Genomic DNA, 23162 nt, shown 5'->3' with positions numbered 1-23162 from the left:
CTCTTTGAGATACCCCGGCCAATCCAAGCAACATACCTACCAAATTTAGTTAAAATCGCTTAAGCGAGCCCAATATACGTAGGAATCGAAAAACGTAATGGACGACAGACATGGTGCTCGACAAAAGCCGGCTGAATAAAAACAAGACATTACTTACTCTGGTTAGATCCAACTGAGTCAACGATTTGGCACTGGGACATGGTCCTAATCCAATTTTTTGAGCGAAAGCTACAACCAAACAAACAGAAACCAAAACAATAAGTTTCTCCATTTTGTTTTGTTTTTTTAGGTTGAGTGAAGTGGCAGAAACTATTTTATCAAAGTCTATATATACCGTTTAACTTTCGTGATCAAGGCACATGGACTCAAGTATAAAAACCATTCTGCGCCTCTTTTGATAAGACGGACTTACTTCAACCCGATTTTATTTGTTATCTCGAAGCGTGACCACAAGAAGTTAAGTTGATTAGTCAAAAACGGCCATTTTAATGCGTGGATGCCAACTATTTAAACTATATCTCTAAGTATTCTTATTTATCGAGTCACACTACCTACAGTTCAGTCGACGCTTACAGATGCCCCCAGATCCATCCCCTTAATTTGATATGTACGCTTGTCTTGTGTATTTTGTTTATGCATGGCGCGGTCCTCCTGTACCAACCAATGGAAGAAATGTAGTTACAGCTGCAACGATTTTAAAATACAAACAGGCTATTATAGCTTTATGATATGGCGCTTGATTTGATTTGATCACTAGGGTGGTCTCTTAAAAGTCACCTAAATAACCTTTTCTTTATATAACATAATTGTACGTTGACTTCTATTTGATCAGTTGTTTCGATGAGTAATTTTCTCACCCAATTTTGATCCAAATTTGAAATGGTTACATAAAGTTTATGTTATAATCTGTTTTGTTCCAGATTAAAAGTCGTTACATAAAGTCAGCCGTTTCTGTGCCAAGTTACAATCACAAAAGCTGCGTTGAAGATAAGGAAATGAAGTGGGGTTTAATGCTCTACTTTTCTTCACCGACTGGGTTAATGAAGACTGGTATACGCCATACAATGTGCTATGTGGGAAATGTTGTCTAATGGCTTACTCTTACACCGAATTCCAACTGTCAAGGGTTCTTTTACGCGCACACCAATGTGTACACAGGACATAGGTTTTTCGTCCCCCCGTCTTGTACCACTTACAAGGAGAAACCACGTCGGTCAACACAGTGATCGAACACTGGACTTCCAGGTTAGCGAGCCAACGTCGTACTCATTGAGCCTCTGTGGCTCCCATGCCCATATACAGAGAATATATGATGGTTAAGTGGGCATGATGCTGGTTCACTAACCAAGAGGTTTTGGGCTCGATCCCAGTGCTGGCTGTCCATATACGTCCGAACGATTAGTCACTGTCCTTATCAGGCTCTCGTCCGTCCTGTATTACTGACAAGGGGAAACCGGGCTGGAAAATCCCAGTGAACTTTCTCGACAAGCACAGGGATCGAAGCGTTACTTATCTTGTTGTTCTTGTTCTTGGATGCGACGCTCTTCGAAAAATACATGCTTGTTCCTTGGATAATTGCGCATCGATTGACGGTTCTCAAAGATTGTGGTGTCGTCATGCTCGGTACGCTGGTATTGGTTAAGTTCATAAAACTGCTTATAACAGAGCAATTCTGATAGAACACTAAAGTTATTGTAGGACATATATTTATTTGCCTGACAACCTATCTAAGGTTGCACTGAAGACCTCGCGAAGTTTTATTGGACTAATAGAAGGATTGTTGCAAAGAATATTCATGGGTTTGTTTTTTTTATAATGGTTCTGCGTGGTTTTCTTAAGTTCTATTAGGTTGATTATTTTCCAAAGCAGGATTTCTACTTTAATGTTAGTTCAAGTTACTATCCAATGAGTCATGCCAAGTTTCTATGTTATTTTAATTAACCGTAAGCTTCATTAATTTGTATAGTCAAATCAACGCAATTACCTTTACCACTAATGGAATAATTCCAGGAACCAGTTGTAAGTAGTAATTGGTCATTTATTATTTATCGTTGTGGCTATAATTGTTCTGTGGTCAAGAAAAGTTCTGAACCTGTTTAACACAGCTAAAGACCAAAGATAAGGCACGGCACTTTTGTATAAGTGTGTAATGAGAATGAGTTAAAAGCTTATCAGCTATGGACAAGAGGTTCTAAAAACGATATTTGTTCGAAATTATCAACAGATAAAGCACGATTTCTGCCGTCCTTTGCGTTTGGTTAAAATGGCCTCTGGTCACCAGGTCAATTAAGGAATTGCTGACCCCAGCCTCAGAAATAGGCTGATCAAGGTAGCTTAACCCCCGATTATAACCTAAGACAGGGAGGTAGAAATTATGCCATTTCCACAAAGCCGGCCATTTTATTGTTTTATTCGTCCATATACGATTCTTTTAAGAGCCATTTAAATAGTTTGACCGTATTATTTTATGTAAGTTAGGTCACCTGGAAGCGTTAACTGTTAAGCAGCACATTTTGAAAATAAGGGGAAGACAATTGAATAATCTACACATGCAGCATATTTGTTTGGAATTTAATTATACTTTAAGCTGCAATGCTATTGTAAATCTTCTTAAGTATATACACTGAAAGATATAATTTAATTAATATTCTAGCGTCTGGTTAGGCCACTGCTGATAATATAATAATAAATCAACCAACCTGTTTATTTTATATAATAGACGCTGCTGTAAAACTGGACAAGTAATCTCAACAAAATCAATTGATACAATAGAACATATTTAATACTGCACACATGTCAGAGTTAAAGTGTTAAGACACGGTGGGATGAAGCAATGATGTGTGGGTAAGAGTAAGCAGTGTCGAAGTCTTGCCGGGCACCCCCACATAATCAGTCGGGATTCTTAAACCAAACAGGAAACAGCCGCAGAAGGGATAAACCGAAATGAGATGAAGTGAAATGGGTTTTAACGTCCTACTGTTCTGCTCCAAACTGGGCTAATGAAGACAGGCATACGCCATACAGTGTGCTATGAGCGAAATTTTGCCCGGACAGCTGCACTACGGCCTACTCTTATATCGAATTCCAACTGTCAAGGGATCTTTTACGTGCACGCCAATGTGTACACGGGTCCTCGGTTTTTCGTCCCATCCGAACGACTAGACAGCTGTCCTTTTCATGCCCTCCGTCCTGCATCACTGACAAGGGGGAACCACGGCGGAAAATCTGGGTGAACTTTCTTGGCCAATGCAGGGATCGAACACCCGACCTACAGGCTAGCGAGCCAGCGTCTTACCCACTTAGCCACCCTGATCCCCAAGGGATAAACCAGAATATACGGGCCAGGTTATTTCCCATGATGATTTAGGACTGGCTGTTCTCGCGTGATTAGATTCGATCTTAGGCAAATCAGTATATGTATGGGTATATAAATGATTGCATGTTCTGTGATAATTGTTTTAGACGATTGATCTTCTCACATGACAGCTTAATTCCAGAACACGGTCTGTAGAGATTTTATGGTGGATTTTATTTTGAAAAAACAAATATTGAACCGTGATCTCAAAAGAAATATTTCAGCTGTGATCTGAAAAAAAAAATTCAACCATGATCTGAACAAAATTTTTGAACCGTGATCTGAAAAAAAAACCATGTCACATTATAAATTATCGAATGCATATATTCTTGGATTGAATGTTCCCCTGGGAAGATTTCTCTTTTATGATTAATGCATGATTGAACCTTTCGTCGGTATTCACACCGACACAAAAACACACAAATTCTTCTTATCAATGTCAATGTATTGCGACAAGATATATTTTGTTCAATAGGTTATGGCGTAGACTATGCAATAATTTCGCTGCCGTTACGATTCTACTTTGGTGGATGAGTTACAAGAATCCATAGGCTCTACTGTACCTTGGGATTCGTACTAGAATCTCTTCCATTTGCAGGGATAAATCTTTACTTCCAACCTCTCGGTTTATAACGAATAAAACGACACACATAATGGCCAAAAATCTGCTACATCCCACTGTGAACACTTTCTTATGAAATACAGTACATTTTGAGTTTTTATTGACCAACCTCTAGTATAAATAAAGCAACCTTGCAATCCAGGTATGTGGCCTGGAGAAGAAATGCCTTCTCTACCTCATGGGGTTATTCCGGTTTACTTCCACGGTAAAGGCGCATGCGTTGAATATAATGAAATAAGACTTTCTGCGGATTTAAACTGTACACAAAAAGAACCCGGGTATCTTCACCCAGATCTGGAGAATACATGTATTCTGTATACTACATACAAATGTTCCATTTCCTTCGTGGAGTAGCCGGGCTCGATTAAATTAAGAGATGCTCAAATTTATAATGAACCATTCTTAATACGTTAAACCATAACGGCTGTGGTGTAGGCCTACAAAATCTTAACATGATATTCAAAGAGGATCATGTCCCATATTCCTGAAGCAATGGCTCAAGAAATCTCTCTCTCTGACCATTGCTGGATTGGCTTCTGACACTTGAGTTTTTGAGGGAGTGTATCTATTCTTCCCGTTCAACAGCCCTTCGTTTAATCTGGGGTCTTCCCTAAAACTTTGGACAGTGATTTAATGTATTAAAAACGGTGAACATGTTGTTCGCCTCTACGTGTTTGTTCATATGGGTCATCGCCTATTGTTTACATTGTACGCGTTTTCGATGGTCTCGTTTGTCACACAATTAGTTTTCTACAATATTCTGCTATGCACTGGTTAGTGGAGCATAATACATTTCGTGAGTAATGACGTGACGTAATGTACACATATATGTGGAGCTCTGTTTAAACCTGAATGATTTTGTTACGCTGTAATGTATTGGTTGTTGATCCGACTGTTGACCAGTCACATTTTGGAACAGAAATTTGCGGTTATTACAGCAGTGTCTGATTTTGACAGGTCTAACCAAAGGAAACACTGCGAGGAGTATGATCATGCCCACTTTCCAGATTTCCCTCCCTCCACTTCCCCGACAAACACCTACAGCTTGGATGGGGAATTCAATAAACAGCAATGGGATTCTGAAGAATGAACAAAAGAATTGGTTTACTTAAAGCCTAACCAGATCTTTTTAAATTCCAGATTTAACTTCCTAGCAAATAACAATCAAGACATTTCCTTTCAACCCCAAGCAAGCCACTAGATGTTTAAATGTTGCCATAAAAAGTTATGTTTACAAAAATCTAGCCTTTTGAACCCGGATCTATCTTATTAACTCTTTAGGGTTTTTTTCTTTTTTGTTCAAAGAAAGATTATCTGTGAAGAAATACCAAACAGAAATTTATGGTCATCAAACACATTTTTGACGTTACAAGTTGTCATTGTTGTCTCAGTATCAGTATTTATATATTCTCAATCTTTAATGTATATTATTTTCTGTAGATCGCCGTATAGAACTTAAAATGTATTGTATTTAACAAAGTTTAACCCGTCTTAACGCTTATTTGATATTTCAAAAAGAGTCGCGTTCTTCAAAAATTTAGAATGTTTTAATTCACCAAATGCCATCTCCCTAAAGAGTTTTATTTTTTTATATGTAGGAATATTATGCCTTTATCCATGTCCGTCAGTCGGTTTGTCAACATTTGGAGATAGCGGCTACATTGGGATCATGAGCACCCGAACCCTATTGATTTTCAGTGAACTGTGGCCCCCTGTTCCGGAGTTACGCCCCCTTTTCTGAAACCCTATTGAACGCGATAGAGACGTTCCGCAACCTTCCGTTCTTATCTGACCATCCACTTAGAAACGTGAATACCATTATAGTGTAATAGGTACCAAGTAATTACTATATTCTTTTTAGGTCTACCTTGGTACACTAATCAGAGAATTTGTTAACATTTATCGTGTGACATATTTGCTTTGCCGTTGCATTACAGGGGTTGCGTGGCCTAATGCTTTAGATCACAAGGTCTGTCACTGAGTCAAATGGTGTGGTTTCGATCCCCCACTTGTACGTTACAAGGAGTAGGGTCGGGGCAAGCGAATTATTGAAATAAAAATAAACACATTAGTCCCGAAATCAAATGGTTTGTATCGAGTAGACGTAATCTCTCTCTCTCTCTCTTTTGTATAAAACAATAAAAATGAAAGGCAAATTTATTTTATTTTTGAAAAAGAGAAAATATTTACAACATTTATATACACAAGTTTATTGGATATGGACATTACACATCCTTTCCACAATCCTGTGTTGTCTTCGTGAGAGATTTTGTAGGGACACCATTTTTCTCAAATATTTGGAACACTTTCTGTTTTAAACTGTCACTTATAGTATTGTTTCGAGTAAGGATCCAAGCAAATTCTATGTGAGCTAATCCACCCAAAGACTCACAAGAAAACACTACAGTATAGGTCGTGTAATCCGTGTCCAAGACCCAGTAATGACCGTATGGAGCCGCTGAAAATAAAAGAAATGAAATGAAATGGAGTTTAACGTCCTCCTACTGTTCTGCTCCGAACTGGGCTAATGACGACGGTCATACGCCATACAGTGTGCTATGAGGGAAATTTTGCCCGAACAGCGGCACTACAGCCTACTCTTATATCGAATTCCAACTGTCAATCGGTTTTTTGTCCCATCCGAACGACTAGACAGCTGTGCTTGTCATGCCCTCCGTCTTGCATCACTGACAAGGGGGAATCACGCCGGAAAGAAAATAAAAGACAAATTATGTTTATGCCAGTGACATCACCAAAATTGTACGAGAGGCATTTTTATGAGATTAGAAGAAAAGGGTAAAAATCGCGATCGGATCAATTTCGCGTGATTTGAAATTCACCCAAAACATTATAGCACAAAAACATACAACTGGAAGTTCGAAGACCACAGACAATATGTTTACCACCATGTTTTCTCTCGGCAGCTCAAAACGTCACGTATTACATTGATTGCGCTTTAGTTAATTATCAAAGGAATCAATCAAAATTTATGACTGCAAAAATAAAATGATTGATCGCTGGAACTGAAAATAAACGATTGGTCTATGTAACTATAGAGAATAGATTTTAGAACTATTCACCATTGGAACTAAACATAAACTTACCATTTGTAAATCTAAGAGAAAGTTTTGATGCATCTGCTTTGTCTGGTATATAGGCATCACCCTCAGCAAAAACTGTTTTACCGTTACTGGAAAAAAGAGACAAATACAAATTTTCTGAGAACTCTGTCTAAAAGCTAATCTACGTAAATCGGGTTATCTAATTGTCCTTTGCGCTGACTCACAAAGCAAGATTTCCAGCATGGTTTGCCATGTCTGTGGTGTAGGAAGGATAACCCGACAAGAACAAACGTCAAGTCGTACAAAATCCTGCGTAATATATTTACAGCATCTTAATCCAAGACAGTTGGAAATTGCAATAAGAGCATGCTGTAACAAAATTCCCCCGGTTGCTGCAGAAAGGTAAGAGAGTAAATCCCATTTCATTTTATCTAAATTGTCCCTGCTTACACAAAGTATGTTGACTAAGGTCAGTCTTCAGTTACAGAAGTTACAGAAACAGACAGTAACATCATGTCCGCCATTTTTGATAGTATTATTTTGTAAATACTTACGAAAATCCTTGGTTATATACTTTAATATGTCCATCCGCTTTTATAGAGTAGTTAGCTGTTACGCATGTCTGTCCTTTTTGAAACAAGTTAGGAAGTTTATACACCTCATACCACTTTCCTAGATACTGACAGAATTTAACATATTTATTCTATAGGAATTAAACAATTATCAAGTAATATATAAGGCAAATACCAGTCGCCATTTGCATCTTTTGTGGGAAATGTCTAATACACGCTAAAATATACTCAAATTGGTTAGTAAAACATTTGGTTAAGACGCCAAACCAAAATATCATCTGTATACAGGTAATCTTCCAGGATGGATTCAGTAGGATTAGATGTTACGAGGTTTTCAATTGATCATAAATTTGTAATGGAATTGAATACTTTTACTGGTATGTCTCTTAGAAATTGAACGTTTACAATATTGTAGTTTGCAAAGCATTTACATTCCCTGAAAGGACGATCAGTAGCTTAAAAGAATTGAGCGACGTGGAGTTATTCGTTATTCGCCAATATAAAACAGCTCGTTGTTCGGGTAGAAAGACAGCTTGTTAGAATCTATTTCCCAAGACGTTGAAGTGTTATAAACCAATTAGGCTCATAAAAAAGCACCCCGCCGTATTCCCTATAAAAATGCCTTTACTATATTACTAATTCCATATCTGGTGAATAACAAACAACTCATAAAAACCCATTTCCGGGTATTCTCTATAAAAGTGCCTTTATTATATTACTTATTCCATATCTGGTGAATAACGAACAACGAACTAGCTCGTTGTTCGTTATTTCGAATACCGAACAACAATCTTGCTCGTTGTTCGTTATTCGCAAATACCGAACAACAAATTGGATCGTTGTTAGTTATCCGCCAATATGAAACAGCTCGTTGTTCGGGTAGAATGTCAGCTTGTTAGAATCTATTTCCCAAGACTTTGAAGTGTTTTAGCGTATTCCCTATAAAAGTGCCTTTATTATATTACTAATTCCATATCTGGTATAAAGCGTGCGCTGTATCATAAGGTCTGTCATTGAGTCAATTGGCGTGTTTTCGATTCCCCGGCTGTACGTGAAAAGGAGTAGGTTCGCATGTCCAACTTCTCCGGATTTTCCGGTTACCTCCCACTGTTAAAGACCCCTACGCACAAACGAATTATTGAAATAAAATTTAACCATAGGTTAGTCCCGAAATGACCCAGTTTATGTTGAGTAAACGTTACCCCGCCCCCTCTCTCTCTTTCTCTCAATATCTGGTGAATAACGAACAACAAAGTAGATGATTGTTTGTTATTCGCTAAAACTGAACAACAAACTGGTTCATTGTTCGTTATTCGCCAATATGAAACAGCTCGTTAGAATCTATTTCCAAAGACTTTGAAGTATTATAAACCAATAAGGCTCATAAAAAACACCCCCGGCGTATTCCCTATAAAATGCCTTTATTATATTACTAATTCCATATCTGGTGAATAACAAACAACAAACTAGCTCGTTATTCGCAAATACCGAGCAACAAACTGGCTCCTTGTTTGTTATTCGCGAATACCGAACAACACTTAAACTGACTCGTTGTTAATAACGAACAACGAACCACAAGCTAACTTCACGTCGCTCTGAAATTAATGGAAATTAATCGAGATTTAGTTTTCCAAGCAAAATATTTATCTCGGATCCATCCACAATACAAACTGAATAATAGGAATAGAAGACGACTATAGACTTCCATATAGACGTAGCGACTGTTGTAACTTTTCTCGGCTTACTGAGTATAACGCAGTGATTATATTAATGTAATACACTTACTCTGTCAATGTCAAAATTAGCTACCGTGTTAGAGCTTGGACATCCACCAAAACCAGGCACCTGCGCAAACGCAGATGTAAAACATGCTAAAACGACTATAATTAACCTCACCATGTCGAATGTGTCTTCTTAAGAGACGTTTTGCCAATTTGATGAATGGTGCCGACAATTCCATGTACTTATATGTCCATCTTATATAATTGTCATTCATGACACGTCATAAAAACGTGTACTTTAACCTGTATTATTTTTATCTTTAATGAAACGGACGGAATCCTAGGGCACGTGAGTGAAATCAGGTTATAATATGATAAGAGACTTTTAAAATACACATTTGAACTTCTACTAACGGTTTTCAATGAGCAATGAATGTTTCCAATTATTCCTATAACGTTTAGACAAGACGTGCTGATTTTGACCAATCAAGAGCTTCTGAAACCTGTGGAGTAAGGGTATGATGTGTTTACGAGAAAACATTCCCTTCTATTATAAAATAAACGCCCACTCGAAACAAACTATGCCATTTCCTAACTAACGTATGGTTTAATTTTATTTCAGTATTTCGCTTGCGCGTAGGGGTCTTTAGCAATGTGGGCGGGGGGAGATCGGAGGACCGGGAGAAAACCCAAGAGGTTGGACAGACGACTCTACTCCTTGCCACGTACAACCGGTGAATCGAAACCACACCACCTGACTCAATGACAAACCTTATGTTACAATGCGCACGCGTTAACCCTTCGGTCACCTAACCAGTCAACATGATTTGAAAAGAAATATATAACAACCCTTCTCTATCAAGCAGGAACAGATTAAAGACTTAGAGGTCATAAAACATATATGCAAGACCAAACGGGTCAAATTTGATCATTTGCGGTTTGTTTGTTTTTCGTCAAATCCTATCAGACGTATAGGAATGCATCTCGACCAAAACTTATTTAGTCCCCTTTTTTATCGTCAAATCCTACAATTGTTACCGAAGCTTGATCAGTTTTCATTGAACATTTCATCTTGGATGTTAACAGAAAGTCACCAAGAATTAAGACGTATAGGAATGCATCTCGCCCAAAAACTTATTTATTCTTCTGATTTAACTAATCACTGAGGTTCTAGACAATTACAGAACAGTAAGACGTTAATCCCCATTTCATTTCATTTCGGTTCTAGAACAGTTGTTGTAAAAGGTGTTTTTAGAAATTGGTTTGTTAAATGTTTCCATTTAATTTCTTCTTATCATGAACTGAAAGGCCATTTCATTGCATTTTTATATACTATTTTGATATTGTTTATACTCAGAATAAACGTCGCCTTTTCGACTCATGCACTTTTTATCAAGAAACCTTACGGAAAACATTAAACAGTTTGAAATCTACCCAATGTATTCGGGTGAAATTTTGATGGTAAACAAAGATACTTTAATTGTGTCACGGATAAAATAACGCCTAAATCCAAACAATTTTGCCAGTTCAGTTCCCCAGTTATTTCCAAGATGGTAGACATCGAAAACTTTTCATCGGTGTGAAACTGTATTTTATATCTTTCACAGGATTAAATGTGTTTATTGTCTGTATTTTATATCTTTCACATGATTAAATGTGTTTATTGTCTGTATTTTATATCTTTCACAGGATTAAATGTGTTTATTGTCTGTATTTTATATCTTTCATAGGATTAAATGTGTTTATTGTCAAAAATAATTCTGTATTATGTGCTTTTTATATTTACAAATGTATCATATTTGTTTGTATTTAACCTACATCATGATTTCGTTCTGATGTGATCATACCCAACACGTCTTGGTTAGTGACCATGGCTTTCGGGGGGGGGGGGATGGCTGAATGGTTAGCGTGCGCGCGCTGTATCATAAAGTCTGTCATTGAGTCAACTGGCGTGGTTTCGGTTCCCCGGTTATACGTGACAAGGAGTAGGGTTGCCCGTCCAACCTCGTGGGTATTCTCTGGGTCCTCCAGTTTCCTTCCACAGCTAAAGATCCCCTACGCGCAAGCGAATTGTTGAAATAAAATTGAACCATATGTTAGTCCAGAAATGAAATGACCTAGTTTGTGTCGAGTGGATGTTAACCTCCATCTCTCTCTCTCTCTCTCTCTCTTGATGCACGAAGCGTTATCGCAGAACAGATCAACGCCTTTGATATATCACTTCCCATCTAGAAAAGGGCCGTGTATTTGATTTGGTATCGATCTAGAGAAATACTCAATGTAATATAAAGATTATTCATCTTCACTTCATTATTATATATTCCCTATAGATTACAGCAAACTGTCTATTTGGCACATTCAAATGAATATTTGAATTTAAAAATGAAAGAGACATCTGGTTCCGTTCATTTATGATTTGCTAATTCGCTTAATATGTGAAATGAAATGTGATGCCATGGGGTTTAACATCCTATTTGTATCCACCGGCCAGCCCAATGACGACCAACATACGCCATACAGTGTACAATGAAGTAATGTTTCCCTTAAGTCCGGCCCACACCGCCACGACTTGCCCAGACTCTACCCAACGCAACGTCTTGTCTCAGATAATCAGTGCAGTGTGGACAGTCCCACGACCACGATTCAATCGATTTCCGTCGCGACGTTGCCCGTCGGTCCGACTGAGCATGTTCAATCGTAGTCGGATGCAGTTAGATGCATTCGTAACCCATCGTGTTTGTGTGGACACTCACACGACACGATCAATTGTCTTACTGTTGTTTAGCCAATCAGAGAGTAGCATTTAGTCATGTGACTGTGCAGGTCATGCGCTCCTTGTTTTCCCCGAAAGATTCAAGATGGCAGATTTTTCGAGCAGTCAACTTCAGCGGCATCTTGGCAAAATATAATGTCCGGTTTACTTTTGGAATCGCTCGCTAGAGGGAAGTGGCGTAACTCACGACGCATAATCTGTGAGAGTCGGGCCTGTGTGGACTGGTACCGTCGTAGGCAACTGAAGTAAAGACGCGACCCGATTTTTTTACAACTACCCAAGACGCTGAGTCCTGTCGGGTTGTGTGTAGTCGTAGCGGTATGAGTCGGGCTTTAAGCCTAGATTATGTCGCAACTAAACTGACGGCAACTGGCGACTAGCTCAAGGTAGTGGCGACTAGGGAAAACTAGTTGTCTCCAGTCGTAGGATTAGAAAATGTGCGACTCAGAACAACTGGGCGGTAACGTAGACCAGTCGTAAGAGCGCACAGGTCATCAGGCAGTTACGACTGATCAGTTCCACGCGATCTTAATCAGTCGCCGAATTTCGAGTTGCCGCCAGTTTCGTCGCGTCGTAGGGCGACATAAGCTAGGCTTTACAGTGGCGCTACGTCCTACTCTTTATTTCGAATACCACCTGTCAGGGGTTATTTTACGTGCATGCCGCCGTGTACATAGCACCTAAGTGTTTCAACTCACCCGAAGGACGAGACAATGTCCGAGACAATGTCCTTGACAAGCCACGCGCCACTGACAGGAGAGAAAACAGACTAGAAAATCCCTGGGAACTTTCTTCGCCGACACCGGGATCGAACATGGTTTATTTTACGCCCGGTTCGTCCGTTCGTTCCTGGAGTTGTACATCCCACCAAAGGTGATATTGTAGACAAATTTTACGCCCCCCACACCTAATTTGGATATATTCTTGGGCATAGGGCAGGTGGATAGGTCCACAACGATTAGTTGTTCAAACACTTGCTGCGGTTCTTAATTTAATTAGCGTAATATAATTCTACTATAGCTTCACTATTTTTAACTATTTATTGTAAACGCGTTCTATTCATGACAACCCATCGTTAGGTTGCAAATACAACTTGTTTCACTGTTATTATTATTAACACGTACCATTTATAATGTGTCGCTATCCGTGACCTGCAAGATTAGTAATTGATTCATAACTTATAAAGCAATCAATTATTTATAGCTTGTGAAACAGAATTCATATTTTATCCATCCTATTTATATTATAGTATTAATATATAGTAGTTATAGTATAGTATTAGTGGTTACCCGGGTAGCCATGAACCGGAAGTAGCATAATTCCGAGACCGGAAGTGGTAGGCCATCGATACCAAGCCTATGTTACATCCCGGTCCGAGCTACCCCTATACACCAAATTCCAACCTCGGAAACAGCCCTAGTGTAGCCGCCAACCCTGAACAGACCCACAAACAAACGACAGTCACAAATATTCGTATAGATAAATTAATATATATCGTAAGTTTAATTGTTGAATGTATTTTTGTTGAAATTCGATCGTAGTGCTAGACTGGGAACGAACGTATCACATATTTGTGAAGCATGTTTGCCTGGAAGTCTGTGGGGAAAGATTCGGGGGGCCAGATCGCTACATTATTGTGTGGTCTTATTATACGCAGTATTTGCCTTTTATTCTGGAATACTGAGATTTTCAATCCATTCTTTTATGAGAACAAAAAAAAATACAAGGTAAAATCTGTTTATTTATTTTTTTTTAAAAAAAGAAAAAGTATTTACAACATTTATATACATAAGTTTATTGAATATGTACATCATTATACATCCTTTCCACAATTATCCTGTACGGTCTTCTTGATATCAGTGGTACCAACACCATTCTTTTCAAATATTTTGAATATTTTCTGCTTTAAACTGTCACTGATAGTATTATTTCGACTAAGGATCCAAGCAAATTCCACGTGAGCTAATCCGCCTAAGGATTCGCAAGAGAAGACTGCAGAATAGTTATCGTAATCTGTGTCCAAAACCCAGTAAGGGGCATATGGAGAGTCTGAAAATAAATGGCACATTAATTTATATCATAGGGATTATAAAAAAATCAGATTTTGTAAAATAGTAGTTTAAATATAAACGATGCATTAGATCTAGCTAATCTCTTCAGTTTCAAAACTATTCCCAATAAAGATTTCAAATACAAGCCAATCTTCGTATCGGTCTAGTGATTTTGATTTTTTTTAATTCAATATGGCGGTCTTAAATGTCTTATATGAACCAAACTAGGAAAGTAAATCTAGTCTCCCGGGGATTTGGATCAATTATTACACTCTAAGCGAAGTAATCTATACTGACACCCCAAAGAAAATAAATGTCCAAAATTTGAATTTTCCAGATAGAACAATTTGTGATTTGAACTATCGATAAATAAACGATAACATTTGAACTATCGAGAAATAATTAAATATTTGTCATTTATAAACTATAACATCGTTATTCGAACTTTCGAGAAATAAACTATAACATTATTTCACACCTTGACTATCGAGAAATAAAAAAAAACATTTGAACTCACTATCTGTAAACTTAACAGTTAGTTGAGATGGTTTGGTGGTGTCTGGTAAAAAGGCATCACCTTCAGCCCAAACTGCTTCACCATTACTGGTAAAAAAGAAATGAAATGAAATGTATGGAAGCCTATAACTACCATTCATAATTTCTACTTTTCGCCTCTTCAGAACACGAAAGTCGAAAAGTAGAAGTTACGACAAAATGTGAGGCGACAAGACGGTATACAAGCCAAAATCAACTCGAAAATAAGAAATTAAGAAATAACACAGCGATAATAGCGCCCCCCGTTTTTTCTTAATTTCTACTTTTCGACTTGCATTTTGGCTTGTATACCGTCTTGTCGACTTAGTCATATTTTTGTATTTATTGATGTCAGTAAGAAGGCGCCAACACGCTATACAAGCCAAAATGCAACTCGAAAAGTAGAAATTAGGAAATTAACACACTGCGCTATTAGCGACCTATGATCTGTCGTACTGTCGACTTTTCTACTTTTCGCCTAGGAAGTTGTTGTAGTCTCTGCCTTGCAGGTCACATTTGAATACGCGCAATTCCCGTTAACAAAAATGTCTGTGTGATAGAGTCTAGTAATTATGGCGATTATTTTATTAATATCTCGATCTCTATGTTACGGAAAATTTTATGCAGCCGCCAGTAATAATATTATAAAACTTACAATCTTGGCTTGATCGAGATATTAATAAAATAATCGCCTTCATTACTAGACTCTATCACACAGACATTTTTGTTAACGGGAATTGCGCGTATTCAAATGTGACCTGCAAGGCAGAGACTACAACAACTTCCTAGGTGAAAAGTAGAAAAGTCGACACACGTTTATTTTGATTCTGTTATTTTGATGCTATGATTTTGTAAATACTTACGTAAATCCATGGTTATATACTTTAATGTGTCCATTAGCTTTCACAGAATAGTTAGCTGTTACACATGTCTGTCCACCTTCAAATAAGTTGGGCATTTTGTACAGCTCGTACCATTTTCCTAGATACTGATAGAATTAAACATAGGAATTAAATAGATCAAACCAGTATAATGCAAATGAACAAGGAATATACCTTAAAATAACATCAATAGAAAGACACCTAGATTCAACCATTCCCAAATCGTCTCTATTGTTATGTGTTCCAGTGATCTTAGCGATATTGTAAGATCCACTGCAGACTAGTTTGAAAAAAAAAATAAGCCTGTGTCAAAAACATGATACAAAATGTGGTGTGGGCTAACTCCATACTAAACCTATAATCTGTCTGTATACAGATAGCTCCGCTTGAGAACAGACACTAAGCTAGTTGACCGATATTGTAAGTCCTAAATCGACGATTTTAGTAGAAAACACTAAGTATACTTTGAGAAATTTGTATTTATTCTGCTTCCATTTAATACAATTGAAAAAGTTCATTTAGTCTTTGTGTGTATGACAGATGTGAGTAGAACCGCGTTTTCAAAATAGTATAATAATTTTTGGATATGGCGGTCATTTAGAGCAGAGGTCTATTCTCAAAGTATGAAGTATATAGATCTCTGTATGCAGAATGGGCCAACTTGACACAATATCTGAATAACCATATAATATGTATCCCAATATGTAAATTGGTAATACACATTAACTCGGGTCCATCCGTAGAGTAGATGCAATGATATAGAATAGAAGATGTCTAGACTTATAACTAAACGTAATGTGTGCTAAGTGCTGTTCCCATCGTCTTGCCTATAAGCACTGATTATATAAATATAATACACTCACTCTGTTAAGATCAAGATGAGCTAGAGGTTTAGCGTCTGGGCATCCACCAAAACCAGGCACCTGTGCTAAAGCAGAGGTAAAACATGCTAAAACAACCAGAATTAACGTCTCCATGCTTAATGTGTTCTTCTCCGCAGACTGTGACGCTTTGACAAATTAGTAGTGTAGACTATTTCGTTATTTATATGTTAACTTATATAATTGTCATTCACGACACGTGTAGTTTTGTCTGATTCTGATAAGACACTGTTCTGTACTGTTCTTTATCTTGAAAGGACTCAATCATAGCGCTCGTGGTTTACCAAGGTGAAACTATGATTACAACGATGACAAGCGAATTCCAAATGTTCATAAAAATGGTTAATGGACAATGAACGACATTTCCAACTATTTATATCATTGAACTAATTTCTATAATGACTAGGTGTGCATTCTTTGCATATCTTCCGTAATTGGTATAAATACAAATATGGGATACGTTTTAATCAAAACTGGAAATATCAGACCGCGTGTCCTATAGGTAAGCTCGAAGTCCTAATCAAATTCGTAGAATGAAAAGTAGGACGTTAAACCAGGTTTCATTTCCATTTCATTTCGAATGATACAATACTTACCAATTATTAAGAAGTTCATCTGATGTCTTAGGCAGATTTTTTTTATGCATACTTACTGAGCCTCTTCTGAGCACCGAGAGCTGACCACTATACTCGGGTCCATATCATCGTTTTCGATCATATTTATTGTTTTTAGGTTTGATTTAAAAGCATAAATAAATTATTCTGTTTTTGAAAAGGGTTTTCTTATTTTTTGTTTGATCAGTGGGGTTTATTTTCTTTTTTTCTTTTTTTTTTACTATTTTCTCTGAATTAGATGTATATACATGAATCTGGGTATAGTTTGCATAATTGTGGCAGACTGTTTTTATAAATTCCTCGTTATTTTATATGTCTCTATCATGTCACCAGGCGTGTTGGGAGTTTCAGCTTTCTAAGATATTCTTCATATGCCGGAGGATATGGCAAGGGACAATGCATCATCGTTCGGATGGAAAGAAAAACTGAGATCCCGTGTACACATTGGCTTGCACATAAAAGAACCCTTGAACGTTGGAATTAGATATAAGAGTAAACCTAACGTTGCTGTCCGGGCAAAATATTACCTGTAACACACTGCATGGCGTAGCCGGGGCAGAAAAGCAGGACGTTAAACCCCGTTTCATTTTATTTATTCATAACCCATGTCTTTATATTCTGAAACAAGCTTCGTAGCTCTAATCTGCACGTTTTCTAATGCTGTAGTAATGTGTTTGAAGTTTCTATGGGTTCCATATCGGATTTGGGTGTTCTCCGTGTTGACTGATTTATACTTTGTAGGAAAGGTATTCTAGAAGATTAGGCAAATCAAACATACTTATCTGTGTGCAAAATGCGTTACATAAACATTAATTGTTTGGTTTGTGTGTCCCTATCTTGTGTATTGGCCGTTTCTTATTAAACCAAATTAGGCAATAAAATGGTTTGGGGTTGTTTTCTTTTTCTTTAAAAAAAAAAGGCCGAGAACACAGAATACAACAGCTGGTCTGATAATTGTAGCATCAAAGATAAGACAGATCGCCCCCGTTAGTAACTTGTTAAATAAAAACTTTCGGTACACAAACGCTATGTTTGACGTTCGCTTTTAACCCATATGTGTCGAAACTGGTTCGAATAGGTGAGTGTCCAGAGTAATGTAAGCATTTCAAAGGAGATAAATCTTTAGTCTCTGGAACACTCACTGGACGAACATTGGTTCAAAAGCAATGAGAGTATATAAGCCGATTTATATTCACTTTTAAAGTCCTTTATTAGAATTTCTAATCAGTTTTGTTCGTCAAAATACGCGAGCAGTCGAAATTGAATGACGGTCTCTTGCGTCTGGATTAGGCCAGTCTACATTGGTAGTGGTGGTCACCCGAGGGTACGGGTCTGTTGTCAACGTTTGACAAAAAGTTCCATTGTACATGCGTAACTGGGGGGGGGGGGGTCATTTTTTATGTCGTTGGTTATCCAGTAAATCCAGTCATTTAAGAGTTGCGCTCCTTACGGAAATAAATCCCTAATTCATGCATTATTATAAACAATCGCCACACGATGGAATGAATGAATGAAATGGAGTTTAACGTCTTACTGTTCTGCTCCTAACCTGGGCTAATGAAGACGGGCATACGCCATACAGTGTGCTATGAGGGAGATTTTGCCCGGACAGCGGCACTACGGCCTACTCTTATATCGAATTCCAACTGCCAAGGGATCTTTTACGTGCACGCCAATGTGTACACGGGGCCTCGGTTTTTCGTCCTATCCGAACGACTAGACAGCTTTCCTTGTCAGCCCCCTCCGTCCTGCACCAGTGACAAGGGAGAACCACGCCGGAAAATCTGGATGAACTTTCTCGGCTAATGCAGGGATCGAACACCCGACCTCCAGGCTAGCGAGCTAGCGTCTTACCCACTTAGCCACGTGATCCCCCCACACGATGGACTAGGATTAATTGAAAAAACATAGATATTGTTCATGAAGATAGAAATTTTACAATACAAAAAATTAAGGATATTGAACTCGCAATGCTTATATGAAGTAAATTTATATATGCTTTTAGCTTGTTTTTGTATCATATCTTTAAATCTGTAATGTATTATATATTTTATGAATAAATATTGTTTAAACCAACTGTCAATGCAAATGGATTCTTTGACTTTGCAAAAGACCGGATAATCTAGCCAATGATCTATTATTCGTAAATGTTGACAACCCATCCAGACTAATATAAATTCTTAAAATATTTGTTTGAATGATAGCGACTACTACATTGGAAGTACAGTTTGACATGTGCTAACGTTTTTACAGTCGAGATTGCTCTTCGGCATTTATTATAATATTAATTATAAACAATAATTATTAAGACGTCATTACGCCATGGTTACATTTAGAATATACAGAGGACTGCATGGCAACACATTTGGGCGTTAAAGGGGTTAAATCTCTTAGATTTAAGTCAAAATAAAGTACTGGGTATGGTGGATCTGGTGTTTTATTATATCGATTAGTTATTAGATTGAAAATATTGTTTCGAATGGCTGCCCGGGCAAACTTTCCCTCATAGCACACTGTATGGCGGATCGGGTGTGTTATTATATCGATTAGTTATTATATTGAAAATATTGTTTCGAATGGCTGCCCGGGCAAAATTTCCCTCATAGCATACTGTATGGCGTATGCCCGTCTTCATTAGCCCAGTATAGGAGCAGAACAGTAGGACGTTAAACCCCATTTCATTTCATGTTTCGAATGATTAGGCTGAAGCCTGTTTGTTAATGCAACAACAAGTCCCCCGCATATCCCCTCCACATCTCCCCATCAAAACAAACTTCTGATTTTATTTCTTATTTATTTTACGTGAGGTTATTAAGTACATATCTTTTTTTTTTTAATTTTTTTTCAAGAATTATACCGAGTGAAAAGTGATTCCATATGATATGACTTACATGTACATATGTTACTCATAGTACTAGATGACCGTCACCAATGCCCTTTGCTTAAACCGAATTTAACAAGCCAACTGCAGTGAGGATGATGTCCCGCACCGAAATCCCAAAATAAAGAGATGACACGTATTGATTATTTGCACATTTATCTTTTCAAAAGTATTGTGCAATCAAACTGATTATCTATATTTAGTCTAAGCATAAAATGTTCACGATCAAACTCAGTCAAGGTTTAGAAGTACCTGGTAGTAAAACTATGCACCGAGTTTCATCACTTTCCATCAGTTAGAATCAAAGTTATCTTGTCCCAAAGCATTGAGCAATGAAATTTCGTAACTCTGCTTATAGCTCTAGTGGGAAATGTTAATGATTGAACTCATTTAAAACATTCACCTAATGAACATTTACATCAAGTTTAAACATTAGATAACCCTTAGATGGTATTACTCCAAAGCCACAAACGGTTTAGAACTATATATACTCGTAGGTAGGGGGGTGGCTATGGAACCAATTATGTATGGTTAGTTCGACCTAATTAGAGAGGGTTTGGACATGGAATTAAAACGGAAAGAAACATAGAACCGTTATAATGGCTTAAGAAAAATTTCGTCTGGAAACCAGACTATCCGTCAATCAAATATTGATGTGCGTCATATTATGCTTTTAATAACCATCCCAGCGTTACACTACTTTCGCATTTTTCTTTCTGTTGCCTCTTAAAGTTGTCCACCGAGAGCACTTACTTAAGACAGCGCCAATCTTTACCATATACAGAAAATGAAACTATAGTAATAATAGGGGGAAATTCCAGACGGAAGATATAACTCATGAACTAAGGGTAACCTGAGTGTGCTTTTATGATAATATTCCCATACTATATTATTTTATACGGTTACTTTTCTTTAATAACGGAACTACCATATGGAGAGAATGCCATTTCCCATTTGGCACTATTCTTAACCACATTAATGAAATCTGTTGTCTATCAGTTTACGGCAAGTTGCTACATTCACTCATGGAAGGCAAAATAGGTAATGAAATGAATACACAAAATAATCCCGCGGTGATGGCTGAATGAGAGGTTGGCATCACAATAATCAAATTATCATTCGCTTAACAAGTGTACCTCGCCCTTTTTATTGAATTGTGTCCTTTTACTCGCCATCTTTTCATTTCGCAGATGTTTATTACGGGATCACGCTGTACATGGTGCGTGATTGGATAAAATGACCCCTTAACCCCATGACCTATAAATAAGGCGCCATCTGAAAGCAACCCTAGTGTTACCGGAAACCAGTTGAATTAAGTTATGGTAGTTGATATGTAAGGCGTGATCAATGGAAATTAGATATTAACATTTGGCTTATTTCCTATAGAACTCTCAGCACGAACTAAATCATCATTGATTTGGTACCGTACCACAATACGTTCAGTATCATTTCCGATCCATTTCAACCGCTGTTTCTCATTGTTGATGAACTCTTATTAGAACATACAATGAAGAAATATTATATAGCCGTATGGTTGGAATAACTATCAAGAATTGCACTGACATTAATGACAGGAAATAGGTTAAACAAAGTCGGCGGCGTTATTTACATAGTTAGGGTTTAAAGAGAGTCTCGACACAAAAAGTATTGGGTAACTGAATGAGCATAGTTAGGGTTTAAACAGAGTCTGTACACCATGCAATATTCGATTTAAGACATATTTAATGCATAACTGAATGGGTATAATTTAGAAGAAGGTGTGTGCCTTACTGTCCATTATTGCCCGCCATCGCCGCTAGGGCTTCGATCGTCCAGTAACTAAATGGACATTGCTCTCAATCGTTTCCAGGGCTAGTGCCTTAATCATACACATGGCCCTGAAGGCATTTTATACGATGGCATAATTTTTTTCGGACTTTGTTCTTTATGTCCTATGTAGCAGTAATACAAATGAAATAGCGATTAACGTGCCACTTTTCTGCTTCAACTGGGCTAATAAAGACGGCCAGACGCCATGCAATGTTCTGTGAGGGACATGTTACCGGGAAGCAGCAATACAGTAAAGCCTTTGTTGTCGAGAGGAAATGAGGTTTGAACGCGGTATCTTATTTTAATGTTTTATGTTCAGAACTGATTTGCAGCTATCAGTGTGTCAGTAAAAGAGATATATGGATAAAATAGGAAACATTGGTCATGTCAGATATATCGTGTTCCAGGGATATAAGTGGAAATAAAGACTTAATGACGCGTTCTAGATTATTACATCTATATATAGTTCGATAAGCAGTTTATGCCTGATGACTGACATATCTAAGTGGGGAAATTAAGCACTGTGTTGATTTCTATGGTGTGGTATGGACTCTGTGTAGTCAGGTGGGTTATGAAAGAATTGTAGCATAACTACGAAAACAGGGAAACGATGGGCGGTGGGTTAACGTTCATTCGACACAAACTAGGTCATTTCGGGACTAACATATGCTTCAATTTATTTCAATAATAAGCATGCGTGTAGGGGTTTTTTGCTTTGGGAGGAAACCGGAGGACCCAGAGAAACCCACACGGTTTGATAGGCGACCCTGCCCCTTGTTACGAACAAGTGTGGGCTCGAAACCTCTTCACCTGATTCAATGACAGACCATATGATCCAAAGCGCACACGTTAGAGCATTATATCTACTGAAAGATAATCGGTTTCAGACGAGTTGTTTACCCCTGAGTTAGAAATCGGAAACAGACCATTTATTCAATAATCTCACTTACGAACATGGACGTAACAGACTTTAGACATATACTTAGTCATAGCTTGATGCTATATTTGAAATATTTTCCACGTTACGGGCGCCTGTGTGCCGAACTACTTTTGCCAATACAGTTTTTGTAGGCATGACAGATGGATTGTGCAAAATTTACCTTGAAACAATTTCAAGTTAAAATGGGACAAACGCCGTGCATACATACATTTGTCACCGGAATAAAACTTGCTTTTCAATTAAAAAGTAGAGGGAACATTGCTGATATTTCCTGTAACGATAAGACTCTTTGAGAACTGATTACAACAAAATCAGAAAGGTTTGATACAAAAAACGAAAAATCAGTTATTACACTTCATGATGTGTAGTAGTGCGAGTTCCGACAGCCAAATAAATAAATACATATAATGTCATCTTATTATTATACTGTCTCCGCAACATGGGTTACAAATCGTAATTCGGTCAA

At 37.7% G+C, this 23162-nt stretch overlaps 2 protein-coding genes across 2 annotated transcripts; both read right to left on the bottom strand.

Moving 5' to 3' along the window:
- Window positions 1-6202: 6202 nt before the first annotated feature.
- On the bottom strand, window positions 6203-9510 carry LOC126821381 (apolipoprotein D-like). The gene is made up of 4 exons (XM_050549792.1): window positions 9397-9510; window positions 7594-7718; window positions 7082-7167; window positions 6203-6435 (listed from the first exon to the last, which is right to left on the bottom strand). The coding sequence occupies exons 1-4, from the start codon at window positions 9508-9510 to the stop codon at window positions 6203-6205; spliced, it is 558 nt and encodes a 185-aa protein (XP_050405749.1).
- A 4393-nt stretch (window positions 9511-13903) lies between these two features.
- Window positions 13904-16548, bottom strand: LOC126821993 (apolipoprotein D-like). The gene is made up of 4 exons (XM_056101027.1): window positions 16435-16548; window positions 15554-15678; window positions 14734-14759; window positions 13904-14154 (listed from the first exon to the last, which is right to left on the bottom strand). The coding sequence occupies exons 1-4, from the start codon at window positions 16546-16548 to the stop codon at window positions 13919-13921; spliced, it is 501 nt and encodes a 166-aa protein (XP_055957002.1). The 3' UTR covers window positions 13904-13918.
- Window positions 16549-23162: the final 6614 nt, after the last annotated feature.

The sequence above is a fragment of the Patella vulgata genome, chromosome 5 (assembly GCF_932274485.2).
Source record: "Patella vulgata chromosome 5, xgPatVulg1.2, whole genome shotgun sequence".
In the NCBI taxonomy this organism is placed as follows: Eukaryota; Metazoa; Mollusca; class Gastropoda; family Patellidae; genus Patella; species Patella vulgata.
This window is presented reverse-complemented; position numbering and strand designations above follow the sequence as displayed.